The sequence below is a fragment of the Schistocerca americana genome, chromosome 10 (assembly GCF_021461395.2).
Source record: "Schistocerca americana isolate TAMUIC-IGC-003095 chromosome 10, iqSchAmer2.1, whole genome shotgun sequence".
Lineage (NCBI taxonomy): Eukaryota > Metazoa > Arthropoda > Insecta > Orthoptera > Acrididae > Schistocerca > Schistocerca americana.
The window spans coordinates 158,570,776-158,598,726 of record NC_060128.1 but is presented as its reverse complement, the minus strand read 5'-3'; the positions used below and the strand labels follow the sequence as shown (position 1 = coordinate 158,598,726).

The following is a 27,951-nucleotide window of genomic DNA, read 5'->3' as shown; positions in this document are numbered from 1 at the left end:
ACTCTGAGCACCTTTGAATGTTCTACTTCTGGACAATGGCGCAGGAATGTAAATTTTGTGTTGTTTTTAGTTGGTTTGCATTTGCTTTCTGACAACTCCAGCAAGTAGACGAGTTTGTGATCCAGGGCTCAAAGTCAGTGTTCTGTTATGTAATTAATAACGTTGTGTTTCAGTGAAAGGTACACTGTGATACATTTTTGAATAGGTGTTTAGGAGAGGAAATGAATTACCGAATAAAAAAAAACAGTGTGCCATTTAAAAAAACGTTATACCGTTGTTCATATCTTTGTAAAAAACAAAGCTACAACGAAGGCAATCATGCTGATAGATGTCCCCCTGATGGCTAAAGAACATTTGCTTGAAACGTTTTGTAATTTACATCTGGACGAACAGTTATTTAGGGTGATCGAGATAAATGGGACACCTTTTATACCAGGATAGGGGTCGCGGAACGTGGCATGTGCACTACATCCGCCAAACGGAAACTTTGTAATCGCCCCTTGCAAGAAAATCGGTACTTACTGTAATGCTTAGCATAAAAATTTTTTCTTCAATCTCAGTACACAGAATGGCGATTAAATCGCTCGTAAGAAACTATTCACGTTTTACTATGCCGATTCCGGAAGATCTAATAAAATATTTCGTCTGGAGACACAATTTTTTTCTAAAACATCGTAGAATTAATTATTTTTTATTTAACTGAGACGTTACAGAGTGTTCCTTTGTCAACAGGATCACTAGATTCGGAACACAAGTAATAGAGCGAGCCCTTTTCAAAGGAGGCAGTTCGTCATTTGCGTTAAGCGATTTAGGAAAATCACTGGAAACCTCAGTCCGCATATTCGGACGGGGATTTCCCACAATTCAAGTCCGTGTCTTACACAACTGTGCCACAACGTTTGAAACTGCACCAGAGGTCTCTAGGGGCCAAGTCAGATAATTAATTTCGAGAGTGTTAGTGCTCGGTTGTTGCGAGTGCACGTTGAGATAACTGGTTGCGGTAGCAATTTCAGGGACGCGGCGGCCGAGTGAAATGAGGAAGCGGTTCGGTGCAGCCCACCGCCGGATTCGATTCGCCCGCTGCACGCCTTCCTCGTCTCGACCGGACCGGACCGGACCGAGGGGCGGAACGCGCTGGCGGCTGCGGTCTTAGCGGGTGGGCGGCCTTAGTAGAACATCAGAGTGTTACACCTGAAGGGGCAATGACGGTGGAAAGAGTGCGGGTCAAATAGACAACACACACTGAAGCGCCAAAGAAACTGGTATAGGCATGAGTATTCAAATACAGAGATATGTATACAGACAGAATACGGGGCTGCGGTCGGCAATGTCTAAGATAAGACGACAAGTGTCTGGCGCAGTTGTTAGATCGGTTACTGCTGCAACATTGGCAGGATATAAAGATTTAAGTGAGTTTGAACGAGGTGTTATAGCCGGCACACGAGCGATGGGACACATCGTCTTCGAGGTAGTGATGAAGTGGGAATTTCCCCGTACGACCATTTCATGAGCGTACCGTGAATATCAGGAATCCGGTAAAACATCAAATGTCCGACATCTTTGTGGCGTCGTCCCTCGGGCATGGGCGTGTATGTTTGTCCTTGGGATAATTTAGGTTAAGTAGTGTGTAAGCTTAGGGACTGATGACCATAACAGTTAAGTCCCATAATATTTCACACACTTTTTTTTTGTCAGCAGGGGACTGTTCATCTTGGTGGAGTTTCAGTGATAATGGACCCCTGATACGACTAGTTACGAGTCTGATGGGTGACATGTACGTAAGTATCCTGTCCGATCACCTACATTCATTCGTGTCCATTGTGCGTTCCGACGAACTTGGACAATTTCAGCAGGACAATGCAACACCCTACACGTCTAGAATTGCTAGAGAGTGGCTCCAGGAACACTCGTCTGAGTTTAAAACACTTCCGCTGGCCACCAAATTCGCCAGGCACGAACGTTATTGAGCATATCTGGGATGCCTTGCAACGTGCTGTTGAAAAGAGATCTCAACCCCTCGTACTCTTTAAGGATTTATGGACATTCCTGCTGGATTCGTGGTGCCAATTCCCTCCAGCACTACTTCAGATATTAGTCGAGGTCATGCCATGTGGTGTTGCGGCACTTCTGGGAGCTCGCGGGGGTCCTACACGATATTAGCCAGATGTACCAGATTCTGTGGCTTTTCAGTGTAGTAAGTACGCATGCAGGTTGCATGGTGAAGCCGTTACGGCGCTAGATGGAATAGTTTCGTTCTTGCAGCTCTCCAGATCAAGTGTGATGGCCTCGGCACATTGAAGGCAATGGCATTTTACAAATGATTTAGTTATTTGAGGATGTCAGTAAAAATCATTCCTTTCAAGACAGTAAGTCCAAGTCAAAATAGTCCCAGTTGCGGGAATGAGTGCAGGGGAGCAGATGCGGAATTATGATCGCCGTTCGAAACAAGGTTCTAGTGGAAGTGGTTTTCCATTGCATCTCTCGATCTTTTATGAACTTTCAACTGTATATCTGAGTTGTCTGGATGGCTGTGATGAGTGTTTGTACAGCGTTTGTGTTGTTATGGACGAACGACAGGGAGAGGGTGACACCCGCTGCCAGTACGTAGTCCGTCCCTCTCCAATGGCACAAAGGGGGCCGCTGAGCTTAATGTCCCCATCCGACGGTCTATACTGCCATCAAGAGTGACCCATCCCCCTCCCACCGCGGAGAGGCTTCGGACTTAGTCCAGGACATTGGCACTAAGACTGGTGATTTGAAACTTTACTCCCTCATCTCTCCTCCTCTTGTTGGCCGAATACTGGCCGTGAAATTGTTCAACCACCAGGACTCGGACAGGCTTACTTCGTCGTCGATGTCTGCCACATAGGCGTGCGTTCGCGACCTCGGCTACGGACGCGGTTGTAAATTTACTTTTACATCTACATCTACATTTATACTCCGCAAGCCACCCAACTGTGTGTGGCGGAGGGCACTTTACGTGCCACTGTCATTACCTCCCTTTCCTGTTCCAGTTGCGTATGTTTCGCGGGAAGAACGACTGCCGGAAAGCCTCCGTGCGCGCTCGAATCTCTCTAATTTTACATTCGTGATCTCCACGGGAGGTATAAGTAGGGGGAAGCAATATATTCGATACCTCATCCGGAAACGCACCATCTCGAAACCTGGACAGCAAGCTACACCGCGATGCAGAGCTGTGTTTGCTAAACATCTGCGTAACGCTATCACGCTTACCAAATAACCCTGTGACGAAACGCACCGCTCTTCGTTGGATCTTCTCTATCTCCTCTGTCAACCCGACCTGGTACGGATCCCACACTGATGAGCAATACTCAAGTATAGGCCGAACGAGTGTTTTGTAGGCCACCTCCTTTGTTGATAGACTACATTTTCTAAGGACTCTCCCAATGAATCTCAACCTGGCACCCGCCTTACCAACAATTAATTTTGTATGATCATTCCACTTCAAATTGTTCCGCACGCATACTTCCAGATATTTTACAGAAGTAACTGCTACCAGTGTTTGTTCCGCTATCATATAATCATACAATAAAGGATTTGTATCGGCACTAGTGTGCGCGATGCGCATACGCGTCTCTGGGACATGTATTGGAAGTTGTATGGGCGCGCTTCTTCAAGTCAAGAATGTATGTAGGGCGTTTACATCTGGAGATTTGTATCATTGCATTCGATGGTGCAGAGCTGTTCGGAATTCCCGATAGCCTACTTTACATTTTTAGGTGCTGATGCCTTTGCCCTTTCGGATAAAGGAAGGAAAACTCACAGAAAGCAACAAATACAGGTCTCCACAGAACACTCAAGATCAAATAGGCATTTGTAAACAAACTTCGTGGCATGGCACCAAGAAAACCTTGTACTTCGCAAGCGTAACTTCTGCAACTTGTCGAGTATATTGCGAAAAAGCTGTACACAAAATGTGTTTTCGACTTGCATTCGCGGGAATATGCGGATACAAGTTGGGTGAACTTTTGTATGAAATGATGTATCGCAACGTGTCAAATTCACATGTCGCTCATCCAAGTTGCGAAACATGTGTCTTTGTAAAAGTACTTTTAGACGATAAGTAGACGTTTCTTATTGTCTTGTAGGGCGTTGATGGCCAAGAATTCGGAACGAGTGCAATGACTCTCTCGCCAGGTTTAACACTTCTCCACGGCCAATGCACGCTGTCTCAGCATGAGGAGTGGGAAGGAGGGGAATCTGCGAAAGCACCGCATTTAAATGTCAGTGAAGTCGCACTGCGTATTACTTGGTTTCATATTTCATGTAGAACACAAGCAAAGTAAATTTTCAGTATTATTCAGTTATCTTTGGTGCGCGAAACACGCATTTTTATCTGGTACAATATGTGGCATACGGACACACGCATACAATTTCACAGATTTCCGCTCTTAGGTTGCCACATAATCGTGACTTATTTAATTTCATAATCAAAAAACTTTTACCACACGTATGTTGATCAAAATATTTTATCATGTTTACACGCTCATCATGGAGACGTGTAACAACATAGACAGTAAAACAATTTATGTTTTAAACGGAAATTACACTGCAGATCAATTCATCCCATCTAAACATGCACAGGGACAGTTTCAGCTAAAACGGCAAGTGCTCCCGAAAACATTTCGAAAAAGGATATAAAACTTCCAGTCTCAGAACGTTTAGAAAACTATCCTTGTAATATTCTGTCAAGAACACAATGAATTCTTCGAGACTCGCGGCTGCTATGACTCCAATGAGCTTAGGGAAACGGGCAATGTTTTTTGTCAGAATTTGGTCCTTCTACAATGCTATTTTCTTTCTCCATTCCCGTCAAATCAGAAATAAATTGTTTTTCACCTTGCAATGTCTTACTGTGGGCAGTGTGCAGTAACGTCCACTTACAATGCTAGGTCTGCAGTCTACTCCGGATGTTCTAATTTTGGTTCCTGCACTCCTTTTTCGTCCATAAATTGAACAATAGCGGGTTTTAAATCGAAAAATCTTTACAAGCATGCCCCTTGACTTGACCATTATACTTCTTAGTAATATACGGGGCGAATAATGTAAAACGTAGCACCCCATTTATTTCGTAAATGGTACCATATACCCAACCGATGTTTTCGGCAAATGATAATATGCTAAGGGCCACGACTTTTGCCAAATAATAAAATCTTAACTCTTGTGTGGGTCGAGATGTTAGAAGCAGGTGTGATTTATTTAAATGGAATGATACATTTTCTTTAACGTCACTCAGAAGCTCTTGAAAAAACAAGTACAGTGACATAATGCTTTTTAACTTTGAGGCTGAAGCTCTTCGCAAAATAATCAGACACATATTCTAAAACTCAATGGCAAATCGATAGGAAACGGCTATTGTGTTGCAAAGACGCTCATGCCAAACTACGTCGTCCTTATGAAGTCTTTCGACTGTTTACGTGTCTGAGTTGCAGAACTTTTTTCTAGGAAGATCTGTGTTATGTGTGGACAAGTCACGTTTGCTTCAATATTATTAACGTGCGGACATGTATATCGAAGAAGAGAAGTTAAAAATGTTACTTTTATACGACGATTATCTAAGAAATGGTCGAAACAATACGGCGGTATAGCGATGTGTATCGTCATCGTCTCTGTCCGTGGCGCCAGGCAGTGGCTCGAATTCTTAGGTCACTAGTGCGGACAGGCAGTTTCAGTGTCAGAGGACGGGGGCGAAGACGGTAACGGACAGAGCACATGGACAGGATGTTCTGGCTACGACCCATTGCCAAGGGATCCGGGACCAGCCAGACGAGTGTAATGCGCATCTTGCACCGACATAAATCCCACCCTTACCATTTGTTACTACATCAGGCGTTCCGAAGACTGGTTTCGAACGTCGTGTAGAATTTCGTCACTTTGCTCTGCAGTGCCTGGAGGATAACACTACGTTTTTCCAACGTGTACTCTGTACCCTTGGACTAGGGATACTCTCTTTGATTAGTAATCAAAACGGCCTCACTCTCGGGTTCGAATCCCGCCATCGCTTAAATCATCAGCATTGGCGGATGAAGACTTCCGGTATAGGAAGTCACCGTCATTCTGCCAACGGCCTTGTCAAAGAGGGCAGAGGAGCGGACAGAGGTCCAGGGCATTCTCTTGCCCTTGGCTTGGAAAACTGCCCCTGAAGGCGGAAGAATAAGCAGTGGCCAACGGCATAAGGATGCAGAAGGCAATGAAAACCACTGCATTAAGGACACATTAATATGTACCCACAGGACATGTGGCCTGTAATTGAAAAAGTGTTGTTATGAGGTCTCCATTGGCAAAAGATTCCAGAATAGTCCACCATTCGTGTCTCTGGGAGGGGACTGCCAAGGGGGAGGTGACCATGAGAAAAAGAATGAATACCCAACGAAAGGATAACGTTCTACTAGTCGGGGCGTAGAATGTCAGAAGTTTGAACGTGGTAGGGAAGCTAGAATACCTGAAAAGGTAAATGTAAAGGCTGAATCTAGATCTAGTGGTGGACAGTGAAGTCAAATAGAAAGAAGACAAGGATTTATGGTCGGTGAGCATAGGGTAACATCAACAGCAGCAGAAAATCGTATAACGGGAGTATGATTCGTTATCAATAGGTAGATAGGGCAGCGAGTGTGTTACTGTGAACAGTTCAGTGACAGGGTTGTTCATCAGAATCGGCAGAAAACCAACACCGACAACGATAGTTCGGGTATACAAGCCGACGTCGCATAATATGTATCATGTAATACAATGTCAAGGGATTAATTTGCTAATACTAATCCTGTTAACCCACCAATTGTGAATAGGAAAATGAACCCTAGAGCTCATAATAATGGTGAATTAAACTTGAATTTAGTTCCATATAATGTGGCCAATCATCTGGATACCTTAATTCCTGAAGATGAAGAGATAGGGAAAGTGTAGGAGGATATTGAACGAGTAATTCACTACGTAAATTGGAATAGCTCGGTAGACAGTTCAGTTGAAGAGGAATGGACATCTCTAGAAAGGGCAACCACAGATGTTGGAAAGAAAAACACACGTCAAAGAAGGTAACTGCGAAGGAAACATGAGTAACAGAAGAAGCACTTCAGTTGATAGCTGAAAGAATTAAGGACAAAAATATTCAGGGATATTAAGGAATACAGAAATAAAAGTCACTTAGGAGTGTAATAAATAGGAAATCTTACGTGACTCACCCTGTATGAAGTCTCCGTACTCTTCGTTAAATTCCATCGAAAACTGTAGGAACTGATAGTGAAATAATGCGTGTGGCTTTAGGAAATTTACTAATCGTCCCACTAGTTCCATCACGCGCTCAGTGATTGCAAATCTAGCACAGATGATGATGAGCGTGTGGCATTGTTGGCCGGGAGGCCCCAACCGGGGAATGCAAGTCTTATTTCTATCACACCATATTGGGCGACTTCCATCCCGATGATGAGGATGTAATGATGATGAGGACAACACAAAACCAAGTCCACGGGCCCTCTGCATAGTAGGCAAGCACGTTACCTCTCAGCTAAGCAGGCGGACAATCTAGCACAGAGTGCTTATGGATATATAAAATACTCTGTCAATGATTGTAATTTTTTGCTAGTTCTATTACCAACTAAATCTTTCAACTCTTCCTACATGGTGTTGCAGTGCTGTTCTATAGCAGATTTGCGGTATCCGTCGATTATGGGACTGCATAATAGGTGCTGAAAATTTTTATCCTTCCCTTCTGTCATTCCCTTTCATTTTTGAAGGCTTGTGGCGATAAGTCCGTAGACTGTTTCTTTTTGTGCAAACAGCCATTGGAGCTGTGAACTTCTACCAAATAGCGGAGGGTAAACTGTGCTGACATCACGATTTTGTCGAATTGAAGAGAGTCTTGTCGACCAAAAATTTCACACCGCAATGCTAAATGAAATTTGGCGCTGTACCGAGTGCTACTGAGAAATAGCCAGCAAAGCAGAGACAGGCCAAGCCTCGGGCTGCCCATCGAGATGTTGTGCAGTGTGGCACGCCGTGGCCGGTCCTGAGGTAGAGTAATCATGTCCTTGTGGCCTTGAGCCATCTTCATTATTTTTTTTCCCCGAACGAGGTGGCGCGGTGTTAGCACACAGGACTCGCATTCGGGAGGACGACGGTTCAAACCCGCGTCCGACCCTCTTGATTTAGGTTTTCCGTGATTTCCCTAATCGCTTCAAGCAAATGCCGGGATGGTTCCTTTGAAAGGGCACGGCTGATTTCCTGCCCCATCCTTCCCTAATCCGATGGGACCGACGACCTCGCTGTTTGGTCCCATCCCCAAAACCAGCCAACCAACCGTTATATTTTATTTATCTTTTATTGGGTTGCTTCCAAGTATTACTACGTTTGTCGAGACATAAAAGAACTCGATAAACGTAAGGTGTTTAATGTGTTTTGAAACAAACATATGTTAATCAAGAACGTTTTTGTTTTGGGATAATAAATCATGTTACAGTGAAAAGGAGACTGCCGCGTGGTGGTGATCAGTAATCTCATCTCCCTAGAGGGCGGGTCAGTCACCTATGCTATCGCCTCTTCATCACCCCCGAGTATGCGGACAGTTGGGGAAAAAAAGAGAAAAAGGAAATTTAGGGCGATCGTGGTAACATGCTGATAAAGAGAGGCGATCTCATTTACGAAAACCTCCAAGAAGTGAAACTTCAGTCTGTTCGACTCAGGTTGAAATACGCAGAATAAGATGTGGGTTTTATAAAAGCTCGCATTTTCTTTTTGCCAACATAAGAAAGCCGAAAGCATGGGCCAGCATGCCTACATAAGTTTCTATTAATAAATCAACAAATAAAATAAAATTAGTACTTGACAAGGCTACATGAGGAGGTATAAAACATGGATAGTGATACACAAACCAATTAAAAGAATAAACAATTTTCATTTCATTACCACTACACTGTCAAAGATGTTACTTACTGCATGTTACGCTTCTGTCTAGAAGTGTTACTTCTCTTCCAATGTTGTTTGCAAACTTTGTAACTTCTTTGGTGACAATACTCATTAAATGTCTGAAGATGGCCTTGTAAGCCGAAAACCGGTTAACACAGTAAAAGTAATATTATGGAACAAAAGCAAACTGGTGCTTTTCATTTATTAATAAAAGTATCTGCTTCTTTATAGGAATTTGGCGTGTACGCCTATCCCAGCTCTCCCCTACTTTATCCAACGACCTTTGGTTGCCGTTCTGTACTCTTACGTGCGCCAGCCGCAACCCTGGAAATTATGTCTAGTATATCCTCCGATCCGTACACTTTTTTTTTTTTTTTTTTTTAATGGATCACTTTGTTGTCTGTCTGTCTGCTCGGCTGAAAATGAGGCTTCTACACCAACGTAATGGAAAGATACGGCCTTTTACGTCACGTATTTGGATACTCGGAAATTCACTCGTCAAGCCCTGTACGATATTGTCAACCGAGACTCGTGAATTTGGCTGGAAGCAAGGTTTCAAGTAAAGAAAAAAATCCGAAAATTATGAATTTGTAATTATATCACATGAGAAATGCATGTTTTTCTGTCATTTGTGTCACATACTAAAGTCTATGGTCCCTCGGTAGTGTACGAAATTTAAGTAATTGAAGTTTATCATATTGAGAAAATGGAGAAGCGATCTACATTTAACTTAAAAACTTATAATTGTCAAGTTCGCAATTAATATTTATTGTTGACGACCTGCTTCGACACTTGAAACTGTCATCGTCTGAACTACAAAAGATGTTTGGTTATAAATCCATTTTGAGTTTATTTATAATTCCATGTCGTCATTATGGCGGGATGTATACAGCACATCATACATTGGTTTGTCGAATTTAAAACCGTAAACAGATAAGAAGCACCTTGTGAAAATGGGCAAGTTCACACACGCAGCACTCCAGTAACAAGCGACAATGGAGTGCACCTTGTGTGAACATGCCCATTTTCACAAGGTGCTTTTTTATCTGTGCAGAATGACCTGATTTTGTAGGTAATAATCACGAAATATAGAACGAAACGGGAAGAAAATGTGTGTTGTTTGAGTGGGCGTTGCCTAGAGTTTCAGGAAATCGCCATTAGATGTCAGTCAATGCGTCTTCTCAGTTTGCAGTCAGACAGAAGTAAGATGGCGTCCATTCTACAGAACGTGTTTTGTGTGCTGCATTTTGCAAAGAGTGAGTCAGTTATTTCGATACATCGTGCTTTTCGTCGACGTTTTGGCACTTATCCGCGTCCCCCGAAAAACATTCGTCGTTGCTATCGCCAAGTTCAAGAGACAGGATGCTTGTTTGCAAGCAAGGGTTATAGATCAGATCGACCTCGCACTTCTCATGACATGATGGAAAGAATTCGGCAGACGTTTGAGTGGAGTCCACGAAAGTCTACTCGCCGCGCAAGCGGAGAATTGGCAGTGCATCTTACGACTGTCTAGTGAGTGTTAAGACGTCGTTTGGTCTATAAATCATATAGACCACATTAGTGCATGCTCTTCGGGTTAGTGATAAAAGAAAAATGCTCTGCTAGAGGACCTGGAAGACTATACATTTTTACCACGGTTAATTTTCAGTAATGAAGCAACATGTTACGACAGCGGTAAATTAAACTGACAAAACGTGCGCGTATGTGGAGACCAGGACCCTCGTGATATTGTTGAGCACAAAGAGACTCACCTAAAGTGAACGCTTTTTTTGAGCCAGTTTTCGTGAAAAAGTATACTGCCCCTTCTTCTTCGAGGAAAACACTTCTTCTTTGAGGAAAACACAGTGACTGAAATCAACTACCTTCAAATGCTGCAGAATTGGCTTTTCCCACAACATCAGGAGGATTGCAGTGAGTGCAATTTTCAACAGGATGGAGCTTCACCACACTGGCACAACAAAGTACGTCAGTTTCTCAGTACCACTGTGCCTCAGCGCTGGATAGGGCGCTCGGTACCCCGAGACACGGCCCCGCAGTCTCGGCCACCAAGATCGCGAGACATGACCCCATGCGATTTTTTGTTGTGTGTGTGGAGATATGGGAGGGAAAGTGTGTTCATTTACCTCGTAACATAGAAGAAGTGAAGAGCAGAACAACAACCGCCGTAATATCTTCTGTAAAGGTAGATACATTGTGTAATGTGTATGATTATAGCTATCGTCTAGACGTTGTTCGTGCTGCTACTGGTGGACAAACAGAACATTAGTAATAGCATATCTAAATCTTTAAGATCTTGTGAGTGTTTTGCAATGTGTCCCATGTTTAGAGTATGTTTTTATCAATAAATATGTTGTTTTGAAATCAGGTCATTCTTTTCAAAGCACCCTATGCATGGTTTTACTTTTGACAAACTTGTGTGAATGTGCTGTATCTCCTCCTCCACAATGACAACATGGTATGATAAGCACATAATGGAACATGATTTACAACCAAAATTTTTTGAAGATCATAAGATGACAATTTCAGTAATAATAATAAATATTAATTAATGAGATCTTGGCCGTAAATTTCTTTCAATAATTTAAGCCTGTACTTCAATCTAATGAAAAGATGCGGCCATTCATCTCATACGTCATAATACATTGAGGAGCCAAAGATGGTTCAAATGGCTCTGAGCACTATGGGACTTAACATCTCAGGCCATCAGTCCCCTAGAACTTCGAAGTATTTAAACCTAACTAACCTAAGGACATCACACACAGCCATGCCCGAGGCAGGATTCGAACCTGCGACCGTAGCGGTCGCGCGGTTGCAGACTGAAGCGGGAGCCAAAGAAACTGGCAGACCTGCCTAATATCGTGTATGACCCCTGCGAGCACGCAGAAGTACCAGAAGACGTGGCATGGATTCGACTAATTTCTGAAGTAGTGCTGGAGGGAAATGATACAATGAATCTTGCAGGACTGTCCATAAATCTGTAAGAGTACGAGGGGGTGGAGATCTCTTCTGAACAGCACGGCGCAAGGCATCCCAGATATGCTCAATAATGTTCATGCCTGAGGAGCTTGGTGGCCAGCGGAAGGGTTTAAACTCAGAAGAGTTTTCCTGGAGCCACTCTGTAGGAATTCTGGACATGTGGGGAGTCGTGTTGGAATTGCCCAAGTCCGTCGGATTGCACAATGGATATCGGTGAACGCAGGTGATCAGACAGGATGTTTACGTACGCGTCACCTGTCATACCTAGACGTAGCAGGGGTCCGTATCACTCCACCTTCCCACGCCCCACACCATTACAGACCCTCCACCAGCTTGAACAGTACCCTGCTGACATGCAGAGTCTGTGGATTCATGAGGTTGTCTCCATACCCGTACACGCCCATCCGCTCGATAAAATTTGAAACGAGACTCGTTGGACCAGGCACCATGTTTCTAGTGATCAACAGTCCAATGTTGGTGCTGACGGGCCCAAGTGAAGCATAAAGGTTTGTGTCGTGGAGTCATCAAGGGTACCCGAGTGGGCCTTCGTCTCCGAAAGCCCATATCGATGATGTTTCGTTGAATTGTTCGCACACTGACACTTGTTGACGGCCCAGCATCACAATCTGCAGCAATTTGTGGAAGGGTTGCACTTCTGTCACGTTGAACTATTCTCACCAGTCGTCGTTGGTACCGTTCTTGCAGGATCTTTTCCCGACCTCAGCGTTGTCGGAGATTAAATATTTTACCCGATTTCTGATATACAGGGCATACTCGTGAGATGGTAGTACGGGAAAATCCCCACTTCATCGCTACCTCGAAGATGCTGTGTCCCATCGCTCATACGCCGTCTATAACACCACGGTCACACTCACTTAAATCTTGATAATCTGCCATTGTAGCAGCAATGGCACTTCTAACAACTGCGCCAGACACTTTTGTCTTATATAGGCGTTGCCGATCGCAGCACCGTATTCTGCCCGTTTACATATCTCTGTATTGGAATACGCATCCCTATACCAGTTCCTTTGGCGTGCCAGGGTATGTTGCCAGTATTGATAACGGGCAAAAATCGTGGAAACCTTTTCAGACGTAATTAAATTTTATGGAAATATCTTCCGTGTCTGCAACTAATTGAAGTTAGTTTGTTTATTGCCATACGCGTTTCGCTTCTTTTATTTGTGAAGCATTTTCAGTGGCGATTTCCAATGTTGTTATCCCATGTGTGTGGCCCTGTAGATGTGATCATCAGTCTGCTCCAGTTGGCCGATTTACGGCATTCTCTCACCCATATTTGTTTTAACACATCAGAACCACACACATGGGATAACAACACTGGCCACTGAAGATGCTTCACAGATAAAATAAGCGAAACGCGTATGGCAATAAACAAACGGCTTTCAATTAGTTGCATAGACGGATATACCTCCTTGAATTTTGAAGCAACTAAGAAACGATGGAAAACGGAAAAAATTACCATAATTAAGTTCCTACATAATCCTCGGCGCGCGAAACCGACTCGCCTTATCCGGACTTTTTTGTAAACACTTAGCCACCTGCCATCTGCAACTCCCATTTCTATCAGTCCCTGCGTGGGACGAGAATGCGCGGTACCCTCCTAAACCGCGCTGTCAGTAGGGGACTGTCAGCTGCCCGCAGAACAGCAGTGCAGAGAGTGTTGCCTATACGTGAGGCGCGCGGCGCCCCATTGGAGCGGGGTCCCCCCCCAGAAGCAGGTGCCCTGCTGCCCTCCCCTGGCGCTCTCTCTTCTGCTCCGCCACTCTGCCCGCCAGCCGGCGTCAGTCAGTCAGTCGGTCAGCGGCCGGCCGCTCAGTCGCCCGCCAGTCGCAGCCACCAGGACACCATGTCTCTGCGGGGCGCAGCCCTCCGGCTCCTGCACAAGGTACGCCGCACGCTCGACACGGATACGGCGCCGCCGACTCCACCGTCAGCCAGTGATCAGTGGCGACCGTCAGTGTTCCTCCCTCCACCCCGCACTCTCAGGTGGCTCTAGTGGTGTGCCTCGCATCGCGACTCAGTGCTCCTCGTCTCAGCTGAATTATGTTGCACTTAAACTCACTGTTCGCTTCTCGCAACAAGGCGGAACAGTCCCGTGTCCGCAAATGGCTGTTCCCGGTTTCGATTCCCAGTGATGTTCAGGATTTTTCCCAGTGTGATATCTAGATAGGGATGCACTCGGCCCGTTGAAGAGAACCGAGGCGTTATTCGAAGGAAGATTTTTGGAAAGCCGACGTTAACGCCCGTAATGGGGTTTGCTAAGCATCTACCACTTCGTACTGGTCTACTTGTGGGAGATCGCAGAGCGAGACTGCGCCGTGGTGAGACACTGGACTCGTATTGGAGAGGTCGACGGTTAAAATCCCGATCCACCCATCCAGTTTTAATAGATGAATCTCCATCTTTCATTCAGGAGCTTGGGACAGCGGCTGGTACATGAAATGTAATAATTCTGTACCAACAGCCATTATTTGATATTCTTTTGTTAGGCAAACAGTTTCAATCTTCCAGTCACGTCATCTTCAGGCCTGTCGCGACTATCACATGTGTGAAGAGAGCACCTGCTTATGAAGTTCGAATTTCTATGGAACCAGATACGATTATTGGTGCCTTGTCGTGGACATACGCGAGTGGTACTTGGTATCATTCATGCGACAGGCCTGAAGATGACGTTATTGGAACGTTGAAACTGGTTGCTGATAAAACAATATCAAAATAACGGTTGTTGATGCAGTATTATTACGTTTCATCCTGATTTAGGTTTTCCGAGATTCCCTTCCCTTCGCGTACCCATTCCGAGCTTGCGCGCAGTCCCTGACGAGCGCGTCTTCGACGGGGCGTTAAACCCTAATCTTCCCGTGTCCCTTCCTTTTTGTCGGGAGCTCGTATGTATGGTGAATTTCGGTGTATTATGATGCGGATTAGGCAAGATTCATTCCTTGACCTGTTGGAAATAACTGTCAACTCTAAACTGTCATAACCACAGAAATATTTTTATCCAAATTTTAACTATAACAACATTTATTTAAAAAAACTCGCTATTGCTCTGTGACAAATGCGGGTCTCAGTGTTGACGTATAATGCTCCAGATGATAGGTCGATCGCTGATAGCGCATGGTCCACGATGTCTGATAAATCTTCGTTTCTATTTGTTTATTTCGTTTAGCAAAGCATCGTCAATTGTTTAGATGATACGAAATGCTAGTTAACAACAACAGAATCTGAAGACGATGGAAAAATAGCTCGAACGTAAGATGTAAACATTCATTTAGCGTGATCATCTCCACATAGCAAGCTTTTGAACAGTCTTTATCAGAGTGTCTTGTTCGCCTCTAATAAGCCACCTCCAGACATTTTGTATGGTTGTCAAATCTGCATTATGTCAGTAGAAAATATTTGAAGAACGCTCATTAAAATCCGAAGCTCGTTTTACAATACAAATAGTCTTTCAAAATAGTTCCGTGAATTACACACACACACACACTCACACACACTATTAGAGAACCAGCGACAACTTTCATAAGCGTAATGTCGTTTTTCGTGAAAATTTTTCAGTGACAAACTGTGGTTGCTTCATATGAATGCTAACGTATTCTGATGCCTTAGCTACGAGCGACGGGATGCAATTATCAGAAAGAAAATTGTCATCGATGTCTCATTACAATTTTCTTTCAAGTCTCATGCAGCGATTGTGATGCGCATTCCAATGCTGACATTTAGTTTTGAGCGGTTGCTAAGAAGCTGTCAGAAGGTACCATTTGCCAACATTTCGGCCTTACTGTGCTGAAGACGTCACAACAAGACAATCGTGGCACTAGATAAATGAATAGAAGATTATGTCTGGTTACCAATGTGTACCTCACGCTAAGATGTATCCCTCGTGTTTTCTGTACCTGCGATGTGTGACTCTAACGTGAAAGAGCTGCTCTTTCATTTAATCATTTATTCATTCATCCAATATGTTCTGCAGATTTCATCGTGAGGAAAAATATTCAAGAATGTGACGTACATCATGGTACACATCAGTACATGGAAGTAAGTTATTTATGTGAGGTATACTGTATTAACCGTAAGCTATCGATATCTGATGATCTTTATTTGTAACTAAGTAGTATATAAAGGCGCATTTTATAAAAATGTGTAGAGCAGCTATTACTTTGTTAAAGCTGCTAATTTTTCCAGTTATTTAAGCATCTGTAAATGTATTATTAATATAGTGGTTAATATTTACACGAGCAAGTCGATAAATTTGAAAAAAAGATAATAATTACATTTATATTATGCGTGTGACATGCAGTGTTAGTCGCCATAGAGTTAGAAGTTATGTACCTCCGATTCCAACGCGGAATGACTATCCAACAACGTGTAGTGGAGCTATGGACACTTAACAGCGGTGACCAAGTCTCACTGAAACTACAGTTATAAGTAAATGTTAATCTATCGTCACTGAAGCGATAGAAGAAGCTTTTTCAAAGTGAAAGTGGCTTGCGGTTGTTCGTTGTTATCCTTGGACAACCGAATGTTTGAGGTACTTCTTTCCTCGTATAATGGAGATCAGTTACCGTAGACAAAACGTGACGATTGAAAAGGACGCAGTCCGTCGACACAACAGTACCGTTCGCTGGTAGCCGAAGAAGGCGTTTGAGTGGTATGCAGTGGGTGCAATGTTCCCTCGGAGCACACACGACAAATCAGCCGTTGTATCCACTTCTGATCTAGTCACTTGTTATGAATTTATTTTCGCTTTTCACGTACATCGTCCTGTGGTTTTGCAGGAAATTTTCAATGGTTCCGACTTTTGTACTGGGTTACGGACAGTGTATTAAGAACGGTATTAATGCCGAGAATGAACACCATTAATGGTTTACACATTAAAACTTGAAACGATCCTTTGAAGTATAGTACGAAGTAAATATGTGGATACATTATGTATATAAATTAGACATAATTTCAGTGATACTGTCCACAGCTCTTACATATTTATCGACTGCTGATACCGGTACCCAAAAGGTCTGTCTGAAATATTTTATTTGCGACCAATTTCAATCTTACAAGATAATCATCAGGCTGAAACAATTTCAGTACTAAAACATTTGGTTTTTACAGTATGATATCTAAGACAGAGCAAATATTCCTGTTTTGGAAACAAGAAGCCTGCTGACTAACAAACATTAAATTCTACCTGTTGATGTTTGTTCCCGGACTGATTACTTTGGCAGGACATGAATATTTGCACAAGCTTGGACGTCAAAGCTGTAACAAACGAATGCTGAAATGATGAAACTGTTTGAGACTGATAGTGAACATTGGAACTGGCTGCAAATGAAGAATTTTTTGTAGTGGTTGTGGGTGACACTATAACATCTACTACAAAATGTACAGAAATTTCTCGCATTCGTTTACAAGGGGCTGTCCTTACAGGCATTTCGTGAATCTTTGGTTCCTTATAATGATCGCTTATTTAATGGACATGAATAATTCGTTGCGTAATGGACTAGCAAAGGGAACAGCATTTGTGTCTCCACAAAACTGAGAGGGGGTTATCAGCTAGTGTTTGATGAACGCTTCGGGTGAACATAAAGGCTCCAATGCTAGTTCGACGGAGGAAACTAAAGCGTAGTGGCTAAGAGTTGACTGACAGGCTTTGCCAACTTAATCTTGTCCTATAGAATTCGTTCCTTCGTGCGTACTGTGTAAACTGTTTTAGAAAAGTAACAGGCTTTTTTATTTAGCAAGACTAAGATCAGCAAAGATTTCCCTCTTTGGTGTGCATGTACATTACCTATTTTGTAGCCTGGTAACATGTTTGTGCTCGTGTCTCAGTGGATACACGCGAAATTACAAATGTAAGTGCCTAGGTAGACACTGGTTTGGAGTCCAGGTCGAAGCGTAGGTCCCTGTGTTATCGGGCTGACAACAGCTTGTAACTCTAAACATGGTAAATGTGTACTAAGAATAGTGTCCACCGAGTGTAGTTTTTGTTTGTTTACAACACGTGTCAGTAACTTTTAGACGTGGTGAAAGTATATAGATATCTATTATTAATTACTGTTGATTTTTCCGCTGTGATTGTAATCGGAATACAATAATACGTTGACCTTTTCTTTGCAGACCTGTTATGAGTTTTAATTTTTGTTGTGTAAATCAATGAGGGTGTTTTGGAGGTGGAAGGGGTTCGCTGGTGGAGGGGCATGGCCTCGGCGGGGAGAGGGGCGAGGTATGAGGTAAGAGGGGAAGGGGTGCTCCATAGAAAAAGAGAGGGGGGGCAACATGTTTTTGTCTGTGGCCGACCCCGTTTCATCACAGGGTGTCGTAAATCATTTCCCTGACTGTCCCGTACCGCGGAGGGCTGTGTGTCAGGCAGGCAGACTTTCTTATCGGCGCAACGACTGGAGGCAGCTGACTGTATGCGTAGTACGGAAAAATGTAGAGAACGGTAACAGTCACCTTTCATTGGAAGGAGAGAGCCGTTAGCAACGCCGAGTGGTCGCTACCTCTGTATGTGTAACTGCTCTGTTCAGTCGCTGAATGCACGTGATGACGCCATTCCGAATATTTTGTGTTGCAGTTCTTTTATTGTATTCTTCAGTTTCGTGTGATATAAAGAATGTCATTGCCATTTTGTTCTTAGGAAGACATCATCGGAGGATGCGTTTAGAAATTAAAAAAAAGGGCATAGTAAAAGTGCTAGTAAACTAAATTACTGACAAACACATACTCAAAGACTTGTGTGTGCATATGGCGAAACGTGGGGCTTTTCCAAAAATTTACAAATGTTAAACGGGCAGACCTATAGACGAACGCTTTAAATAACATCGTAATGAAACAGCTTTTGTTCTGACTTTAAGAAATGCGTCCTTTAAATAGGACAAGTATATAGACATCTAGATATCTATCATTATGTTCCTAAAGGATGTCAGTTGGATACATACTAAGTCTTTGAAATATTTGCTACTGAAGGGGGGGGGGGAGCCACAGCATTTATTAAATGGCTGGCCGTTGTGGCCGAGCGGTTCTAGGCGCTTCAGTCTGGGACCGCGCGACCGCTACAGTCGCAGGTTCGAATCCTGCCTCGGGCATGGATGTGTGTAATGTCCTTAGGTTAGTTAGGTTTAAGTAGGGGACTGATGACCTCAGATATTAAGTCCCAAAGTGCTCAGAGCCATTTGAACCATTTATTAAATGAACAAAGCGCTGTCCTTAACGAGTATTTTCTGACCTGCTATATGTCTCTTACCTCTGTTCTTTTGCCTTGCTTTGTTGATGTGCCTTTTCGTGTCAGCTCACACTTGGCTAATAGCCGTTTGGTGTTACATTTATTTCGTTCTGGATAATCAGTGTACAGTTCCTACCGCCAGCTACTGGTGTCTTTTTCGTGACTCGCATTTGGAGGGGTGCTTCACCTATGCTGCTTCCAGTGTACATCCAACTTATCTACGCCAGTTATATAGTAACTTTGTACTTGTTTCCACTTTGACAAGGCTTTTTCCCACAGCCGGTTATATGTTGTGAATATCTGAAATGTTTTATTTTCGATCTAATGTTTCGTTACACCAACACAAGACGCACCGCACGACACGTACTTATACATACGTACATAACATCCACGCTCTTACACACAAAACATTTTAATTTTTGTTTAGTACTATGGATAACGTTGTCCCAGAAGGAAATTAAAGTAGTTCCATATCTTGGTTCCGGCCAAAGTTTTTGGGAAGTTTCCGCTGATTTTCAGGTGAATACCAGAACTACGAGTCCCGTCCCAAACATTCCTGCCGGCCGGGGTGGCCGAGCGGTTCTAGGCGCTATTGTCTGGAACCGCGTGACCGCTACGGTCGTAGGTTCGAATCCTGCCTCGGGCATGGATGTGTGTGATGTCCTTAGGTTAGTTAGGTTTAAGTAGTTCTAAGTTCTAGAGGACTGATGACCTGAGAAATTAAGTCCCATAGTCCTCAGAGCCATTTGAACCAAAAATTCCTGATGGAAATCCTCTCTGCCCCTCGCAGCCTAATCAGACATTGGCTAAAAATAACTGCGTCTCGTAAATGGTGCGGATCTCAAACACCCGCTCAACTCCTTGGACTAGAAAATGATGATGATGATAATAGTAGTAATAATAATAACTTTGCACTATTACGTCGTTAACCATAGCCTTCAGTTCCAACAACCAGAGAGTAGATTCGTTTACATTGCGACCTCGGCTCGTGGCCTGTTCAGTTGACGAGTACTTAACTACCAGACGAGATGTATTTCACAGTAACGAAGATGGTCAAGTGCTCATAGCTCACCAGGTATGCGTTTTAGAGACCGTCTTTACTGGATGTTTTAGTCCATACTACACCTCCCAAAATGGGGAATACAATTTTTCAACAGCCTGAAGCAGCCGCACCGCACTTTATTTTGTCGAACGACTGGCGCACAATCGTCAAACTTGCTTACCCTAGTAGTAGCTGAATGTACGACACCTGGGTAAGCAAGCTTGACCACTACCTGGTGAAGGTACTTTCTACCGAAACTGGTAGCCAGTAGGCTCAATAAACTTGTGATTATAAAATAAAGCGAAAAAACGTTCGAAAATGTCACCTAACGAACACTTGAAGAACGATTACGTCCACCTCGTGAAAAACTGCTTGAAAAACTTCCAGTGCAGACAAAATGAAGCAAACAGCAGCCCGCACAGAGGCGTTCGACAGAGATTCAACTCGAGCTCCGGCCATGGATGGAACTCTTTGCAGTTATTAGCAGGATTGATGTAGACGAATACGAGTAGCTGTACGATACTGTTCACAAACTGGTCGTTGGCTCGTGGTGACGTACCAGAGCAGGTGACTGGTACAGTGTTACAGTTGCAAGCATTCCCACTGCGGGAAACTGTGGATTCTCCGTTGGCGAGCGCAGTAGGACGTGCAGAGCGTTTGGGACTGGCTGCTCGAGTTAAAGGCGGCTAGTTTCCAGCTGGTTGCAACAGGTGGGGAAGTGGGGCGAGCGTGCTGCAGCAGGAGCCAGGCCGGCCGTTGTGTCGAGAACACGTTTCGTCTGCCCGGCGCAATCCTACACGTCTTCCACCGTCTCTCTGCTGCAGCGCGTAAACTGTGCATCGGGTGTTACGTGATCCCCTCCTCACAACCTTTTCTCTGTCTTTTAGGCACGCACTTTTCAACTCTATGTAACTTTTCAGCTTTAATGAAACTGCTAGTGTAACTTTCAACTGTGTTAACTTTTCAAAGGAGAGTTTTTACATTTTCATCTCGGTGAAACCTATAGACTTTAAACTGGCTGTCTACATGATGTAACTTTATGCTCGCTAGTATCTGTACGTAACCATTACTTGTATTGCATATGGACCTTCTATGATTAAATTACTGACATGCGTAAGTGGCAGGGGTAAAGTACAGGGAGCGAAAGGCTATTTACAATTTGTACAGAAAGCAGATGGCAGTTATAAGAGTCGAGGGGTATGACAGGGAAGCAGTGCTTGGGAAGGGAGTGAGACAGGGTTGTAAACTCTCCCCGATGCTATTCAATATGTATAGGGAACAAGCAGTAAAGGAAACAACAGAAAAGTTCGGAGTAGGTATTAAAATCCATGGAGAAGAAATAAAAACTTTGAGGTTCGCCGATGACATTGTAATTTTGTCAGAGACAGCAAAGGACTTGGAAGAGCAGTTGAACGGAATGGACAGTGTCTTGAAAGGAGGGTATAAGATGAACATCGACAAAAGCAAAACGAGGATAATGGAATGTAGTCGAATTAAGTCGGGTGATGCTGAGGGAATTAGATTAGGAAATGAGACACTTGAAGCAGTATAGGAGTTTTGCCATTTGGGGAGCAAAATAACTGATGATCGTCGATGTAGGGAGGATATAAAATGCAGACTGGCAATAGCAAGGAAAGCGTTTCTGAAGATGAGAAATTTGTTAACATCGAGTATAGATTTAAGTGTCAGGAAGTCGTTTTTGAAAGTATTTGTATGGAGTGTAGCCATGTATGGAAGTGAAACATGGACGATAAATATTTAGACAAGAAGAGAATAGAAGTTTTCGAAATGTGGTGCTACAGATGAATGCTGAAGATTAGATGGTAGATTACATAACTAATGAGGAGGTACTGAGTAGAATTGGGGAAAAGAGGAGTTTGTGGCACAACTTGACCAGAAGAAGGGATCGGTTGGTAGGACATGTTCTGAGGCATCAAGGGATCACCAATTTAGCACTGGAGGGGAGCGTGGAGGGTAAAAATCGTAGAGGGAGACCAAAAGATGAATACACTAACCAGATTCAGAAGGATGTAGGCTGCAGTAGGTACGGGGAGATGAAGAAGCTTGCACAGGATAGAGTAGCATGGAGAGCTGCATCAAACCAGTCTCAGGACTGAAGACCACAACAACAACATGTACAGTCCTTATGAACACAATTCATTTGACTTACCAGTGAGAGTATTATGTTGCTGTATAAACTTTACACGTAATTTCAATACTTGCACCTCCAATGCAGAACACTTACACAACCACTGAACTAAATAATATCAAAATGTATGTCCAACCAATTATTCTTTCATTGCATGTTATCTGAATAGACAATCACTTAACATTAAATACACAGAACGAAGTTTAATTCTGGCCGTAACAATCACATGACTTAACTGTGCGACAAGGGATAAAACAGGCGGTTGCGACGCCATTGCATTTCTGTGGAATCAGGTGAAAGAAATCACGCTGCTTTTGCTATTCCTAAAATACAACTTGCAGGGTGCAATGGAAGTAATAATCGGGTCTCGCGGGCTGCAATATGAGTCGAAATTGCTATGTTTGTGGAATGTGGAGACGCAATATAGAATAATTTGAAAACTAATTGCACTTGGAATTTCTGTTGGCTTGCAGAACTTAGAAGATGTGAACATACGTACGTCGTCGGACATTGTTATTAAAAATAGTTAATACAAAAGGTCATGAAATTTAATACTTTAAAGATATTTACGTTCAGCGCTTTGAAACAAAAAGGGATAAAGAGTTATGTGATTCCTTCCGAGTATTTACATATTTTGCACTTCATGAAACGACAGTGCCAAATAATCAGACAAAGCGAGTTACGAAATTTACAAACAAAAATTGGTAAGGTTCTTTAAACACTTTCCACTGCAAAGCTAGCGCACGCGGCGATTGCCTCTTTAATATATACCAAGTTGTAGCAACTGCATTCCGAAATCAGGCCTCCACACCAGCAACACGCATCTGCTTCAGTCAACTCTCGACGTCGAAATCCTGTTCATGAGGACTGCCTACTTTTCCAATACTACTTTGGAGTCCAGAGTGTCTCCTTTCTACATGTACTCAGGAAAAGTGTTTACTGTGACAAATATCCCAAACAAAACTGACTGTTTCCATAATGCAACAACCTGTCAATCTTCACCACGTAGTCTCAGTTGATTCCACATCTACATCTACATTCCGGAAGCCACGTGGCGCTGTATGGTGCAGGGTACATTTGGTATCACTGTCTGTTCTCCCTTCTGTGTTTCATTTGCCAACTGCGCGCGGGAAGAATGATTGCCGCTAAACCACCGTATTAGTTCCCTTTTCTTGAGAAGTGTGTGGGACGAAGCAGTATGTTCACCGACTACACCCGGAAAGAACTTTCTCGGAATATCAGTAATAAATCTAGAGATTTCCGTGATGCACTTCACCTCTTCAGCAGCGTCTGCAACTGGATTTTGCTGAGAACCTTCGCAAAGCTCTCGTGCCATCTAGACAATCCTGTGCCGAATCACGCCACTCTTTTCCGTGCATCTTCTCTATCTCTTCTATTAATCCCAACGGGTAAGGTCTCACACTGATGAGCAATATTCAGAATTCGTCGAACAAATGGTTTTTAAGCCATTTTATTCGTCAGTAATTTTCCTTACTATTCTTCCTATCCGATGTCTATGGCGCTCAGGGTCCTATCAACCTCTAAAATGCATTACTTTTTCCCACTCAACCCAATCACCCACATACTTTTTCGTCCCTCTTCGGGTATAACGACTGTTTTCAGGCGGCTACTTTCTCTCTTTCATATTTTTTGATACAAGATTCGCTTTGATGAAATAGACATCGTGAACAGCTATAGTTATAGGGTACTCACAGTTCTTTATTTGGAGATGCAAAAAAGTAGAAAATTAAACAGTATGGATCTACAAAGATATGTGATAGAACAGTCTGCATCAAAGCTGATTCGTCGTCGCTGTCATCGCCGTCGTCGACGTTGTTGTTGTTGATATCGTTGTTGCTGTCTTTAGCCATACCACTGGTTTCCCATAGCTGACCACGCTACTCCATTCCGTGCCAGCCTCTTCATCTCTACATAACAACTGCAGCTAGCATCTATTAGTACCTGCTTATTGTAGTCAAACCTTGGTCTCCCTCTACAATTTTAGCGCCCCGCGCTTCTCTCTGTTACCAAACTGACTATTTCTTCATGCCTCAGTATATGCCCTATCAACCGAACCAGTTTAGTCGATCATCCGATCTTATCTTCAACATTCTTCTGAAGCGTCATATTTCAAAAAATTTTCTCTTCTTGTACGGGCTCTTTATCGTCCACTTAATGCTACACTCCAGACAAATACATTCATAAAATGCTTCCTGATGTTTAAATGTTAACACATTTCAAAGGCTTTCGGAAAGCTTTTCTTACTAGTACGTCTACATTGTACATGCTCTTCACTTCTGCCGTTGCCAGTCACTATGTTTCCCAAAAACTCATCCACTATTTTCAGCATCTCATTTCCTTATCTGTGTGCCCCAACATGACCTAAAACTTCAACTACACTTCGTTAGCCTTGTTTTGTTGATGTTCACCTTATAATCTCGCCGCTATTCGTTCCCTTTCAAGTCCTTGGCCGTCTCTGATAGAATTACAGTCTCATCGGCAAACATGTCTTGTACCTGACTTTAGTTGCGTCACCACGTTTCTTCTTACTTTTCTTAACTGCTTATTCTACGTACACAATGAATAACATAGGCGATGAGCTACAACCTAGTTCATGTCCTTCGACTCTTTTAAGACGTCTGGTTTGTGTACAAGTCGTATATTATTTTTTTCTGCCTGTATTTTATCCCTGATAACCTCAGAGTTTCAGAGAGGGTATTACAATTGACATTGTCAAACATTTTTCTAAGTCAGCAAGTATTATAAACGTGGATTTTATGTCTTGCACTATCCTCATACGACTCACCATATCGTACGTCTTCAGTTTACTCCAATCGAGGAGACGTTAAATCTTTGTGCTTGCTAATCTGTAGGACTCCTTCGGGTTCATGAATATGTATGAGTTATTTGCATAATTCATAGGGAGTGTAATAGCCAACCACAGTAATTGACATCCATCTGAAAGATATAAGAAACTGGAGCACTAATATAAACGTCAATTGATCTTTGCATTCAGTTCGGCAAGAGAATTTGAGATGCGTGCAGTAGGTATGGTTGTCTGTGAACTAGGAGCCTAATACGCTGTGTTACCTGACAAACGACGTTTCACAACTTGCGTTAAAAAAGGAAAAAACCCCTTATGCCGGAAACTTCATACTTACTGTGATTGGTCATTCGTATGAACTTAGAAGCTTTCTACCATTTATGTAGCGAATAGTCGTTACAATAGCTCGGGGCATCCCGTGTCGCATCAGACACTTTGATACAAAATCAAGATGCTTAAGTGTCCTTTCAGATTTCTAAGTTCATCAAACTGCCAAGTTCGCTGCTGAACTTCCTCCGTGTTTCTGCGTGTCGTTAAGTGTTTGTTAATTCTGGTAATTTTCACCATATAGCCTCGAAATTTGTGGGCACGCCGAAATTCACTATGTATGTAGGACTGAATTCGTAATCGTGATTCCATTCTCGGCATGTAGTGAATACATCGCCTATCTCAGCGCAGAGTAGGTAAATAAACGGAGGAAGCAGACGCCGGCAGACCGTGTTAAATGACAAACAAAAGAGCTGGGTGAGATTGTCGTAGACAGAACAACGAGATGAACACAGAAATGATTTTCCTGCTATAATTGGTCCGCATTTTCTGTCGTCTCTAATTGGGCCTTCAACAGTTATACAGGGTGTCCGAAAAGTCTTTCCCTGATTACATAAATTGATAACTCAGGCTAGAAGTAAGATACAGATATGAAACTGGTGTCTAATTGTTTACGAACTATTAATTTTTTTTTCACACATCAGTAAACTTCCACATGAGCACCCTTGGTAGCACGTAGCACATCTAGGCGATTTTCAGTTTCCGTCCACACATTAGCCAACATCACTGGAGGGATCGATTTAACGACTGTGGTTATGCGTTGCTGCAGGGTTTCAAGATCTGGTACACGTCTTCGGTAGACCTCGTCCTTGACATAACCCCATAAAAAGAAGTCTAATGGGGTTATGTCAGGAGAGCGTGGAGGCCAAACCGTTGGCCCATCACGACCAATCCATCGCCCAGGAAAGGTCATATCGAGATAGGCACGGACGTCCAAACCCCAATGAGGCGGTGCACCGTCTTGCTGAAACAAGACATCGGGGTGATACTGAAGCAGCTGAGGAACAGCATACAGTTGCATCATGTCCAGATACACTGCAGATGTGACGGTAGCCTCAGCGAAGAAGAATGGACCGATAATTCGATCGTGTAATAGCGCGCACCAAAGATTCACCTTTGGACTGCCTCTGGTGCACTCCATGACCTCGCCAGAGGGTTGTGAACCCCAAATGCGCACATTATGGCGATTCACTACTCCACTGACAAAAAAGGTCGCTTCGTCGGAAAAGGCAATTCGTCTGAGATAATCATCATCGACCTCAATACGTGATAGCATTTCGACCGCAAAGTCATATCGACGTGTACTGTCATTGGGCAACAAGGCCTGAACGATTTGCACTTTGTATGCACGAAACAATAAACGTTTGTGTAAAACGTCATGGAGAGAGCTTTTTGGCATCTGTAATTCACGTGACTGCCTTACAGCTTCCACCCTGTCTGCTGAGGCTCATGGTCGACCAGACCTTGGAAGGTCAGCAACCGATCCTGTGTTCTCGAAGCTCTCATACCAGGCTTTAATGCTCTTGACATGAGGTAGATTCCTTCCAAATTTTGTCTGGAAGTGTCTCTGCACTGTGGTTGGTGATCGTGTCTCATGGTACCACAGGACACACTGTGCCTTCTCCTGATTGGTTAACGTGGCCTCTTGGGCACTGCACCTCATCCACTACTTACTTACTGCGAACCGAAAACAGAAAAAAAACTTTGGTAGTTGTAAACAATTCGACACAAGTTTCATATCTGTATCTTACTTCTAGCCTGAGTTATCAATTTATGTAATCAGGGAAAGACTTTTCGGACACCCTGTATTTTGCTGCCCACATAGTAAAACACATGTACAACTTTTAGTGTCTCATTTCCTAATCTAATTCCATCAGCACCACTCGATATAATTCTGCGACATTCCATTCCCCGTGCTTTGCTTTTGTGGATGTTCATCTAATCCTAAAGAGGATATCAAACGCAGACTGGGAATACAAGAAAGCAATTCTGAAAAAGAATTGTCGACATCGAATATAAATATCAGTGTTGGGAATTCTGGTATTCTGGTCGGTCTCTCTGAAGTGTAGCCCCTTACGGAAATGAAAGGTGAACGATAATGAGAATAGACAAGACGTGAACAGAAACTTTTGAAATTTGGGTCTATAGAAGAATTAGGGACGGGTAGATGGGATAATTTACGTAGAGTTACTGAATAGAATCGCGGAGAAAAGAAATTTAAGCCACAACTTGATTATTGGAAGGAATCTGTTAGAAGGACACATCAGTTGGGGAGAAGTGCGGTGTCCATCCCACGTGGTTCATCCTGTATGTTACAGTTCATTGTTTGCCACGAATGCATTGCCATGCATGAGTGAGAACTGAAAGGGGTAGAACATGACTGGCTATTGATTCCACACAGTACATAAATTGGTCGTGTTGTCGGAGTAGGCGCGGTACAAAGCCGCTGTCAGCCTTCACCATGTGATAATTCGTTTTTT

At 43.2% G+C, this 27,951-nt stretch overlaps 1 protein-coding gene across 2 annotated transcripts in view; it reads left to right on the top strand.

The window, feature by feature from the left end:
- The window catches only part of LOC124552582 (all trans-polyprenyl-diphosphate synthase PDSS1), a 737,622-nt gene that overhangs the window by 347,253 nt on the left and 362,418 nt on the right, over nucleotides 1-27,951 (top strand). The window contains exon 1 of one of the 2 annotated variants that reach the window (XM_047126904.1): nucleotides 13,745-13,798. The exons of the other annotated variant lie outside the window; for it this stretch is intronic. Coding sequence (XP_046982860.1) covers nucleotides 13,760-13,798 — 39 coding nt within the window. The 5' untranslated portion in view covers nucleotides 13,745-13,759. Of the gene's footprint in view, nucleotides 1-13,744; nucleotides 13,799-27,951 lie in introns of those variants that run through there. 2 annotated transcript variants of the gene reach the window in all.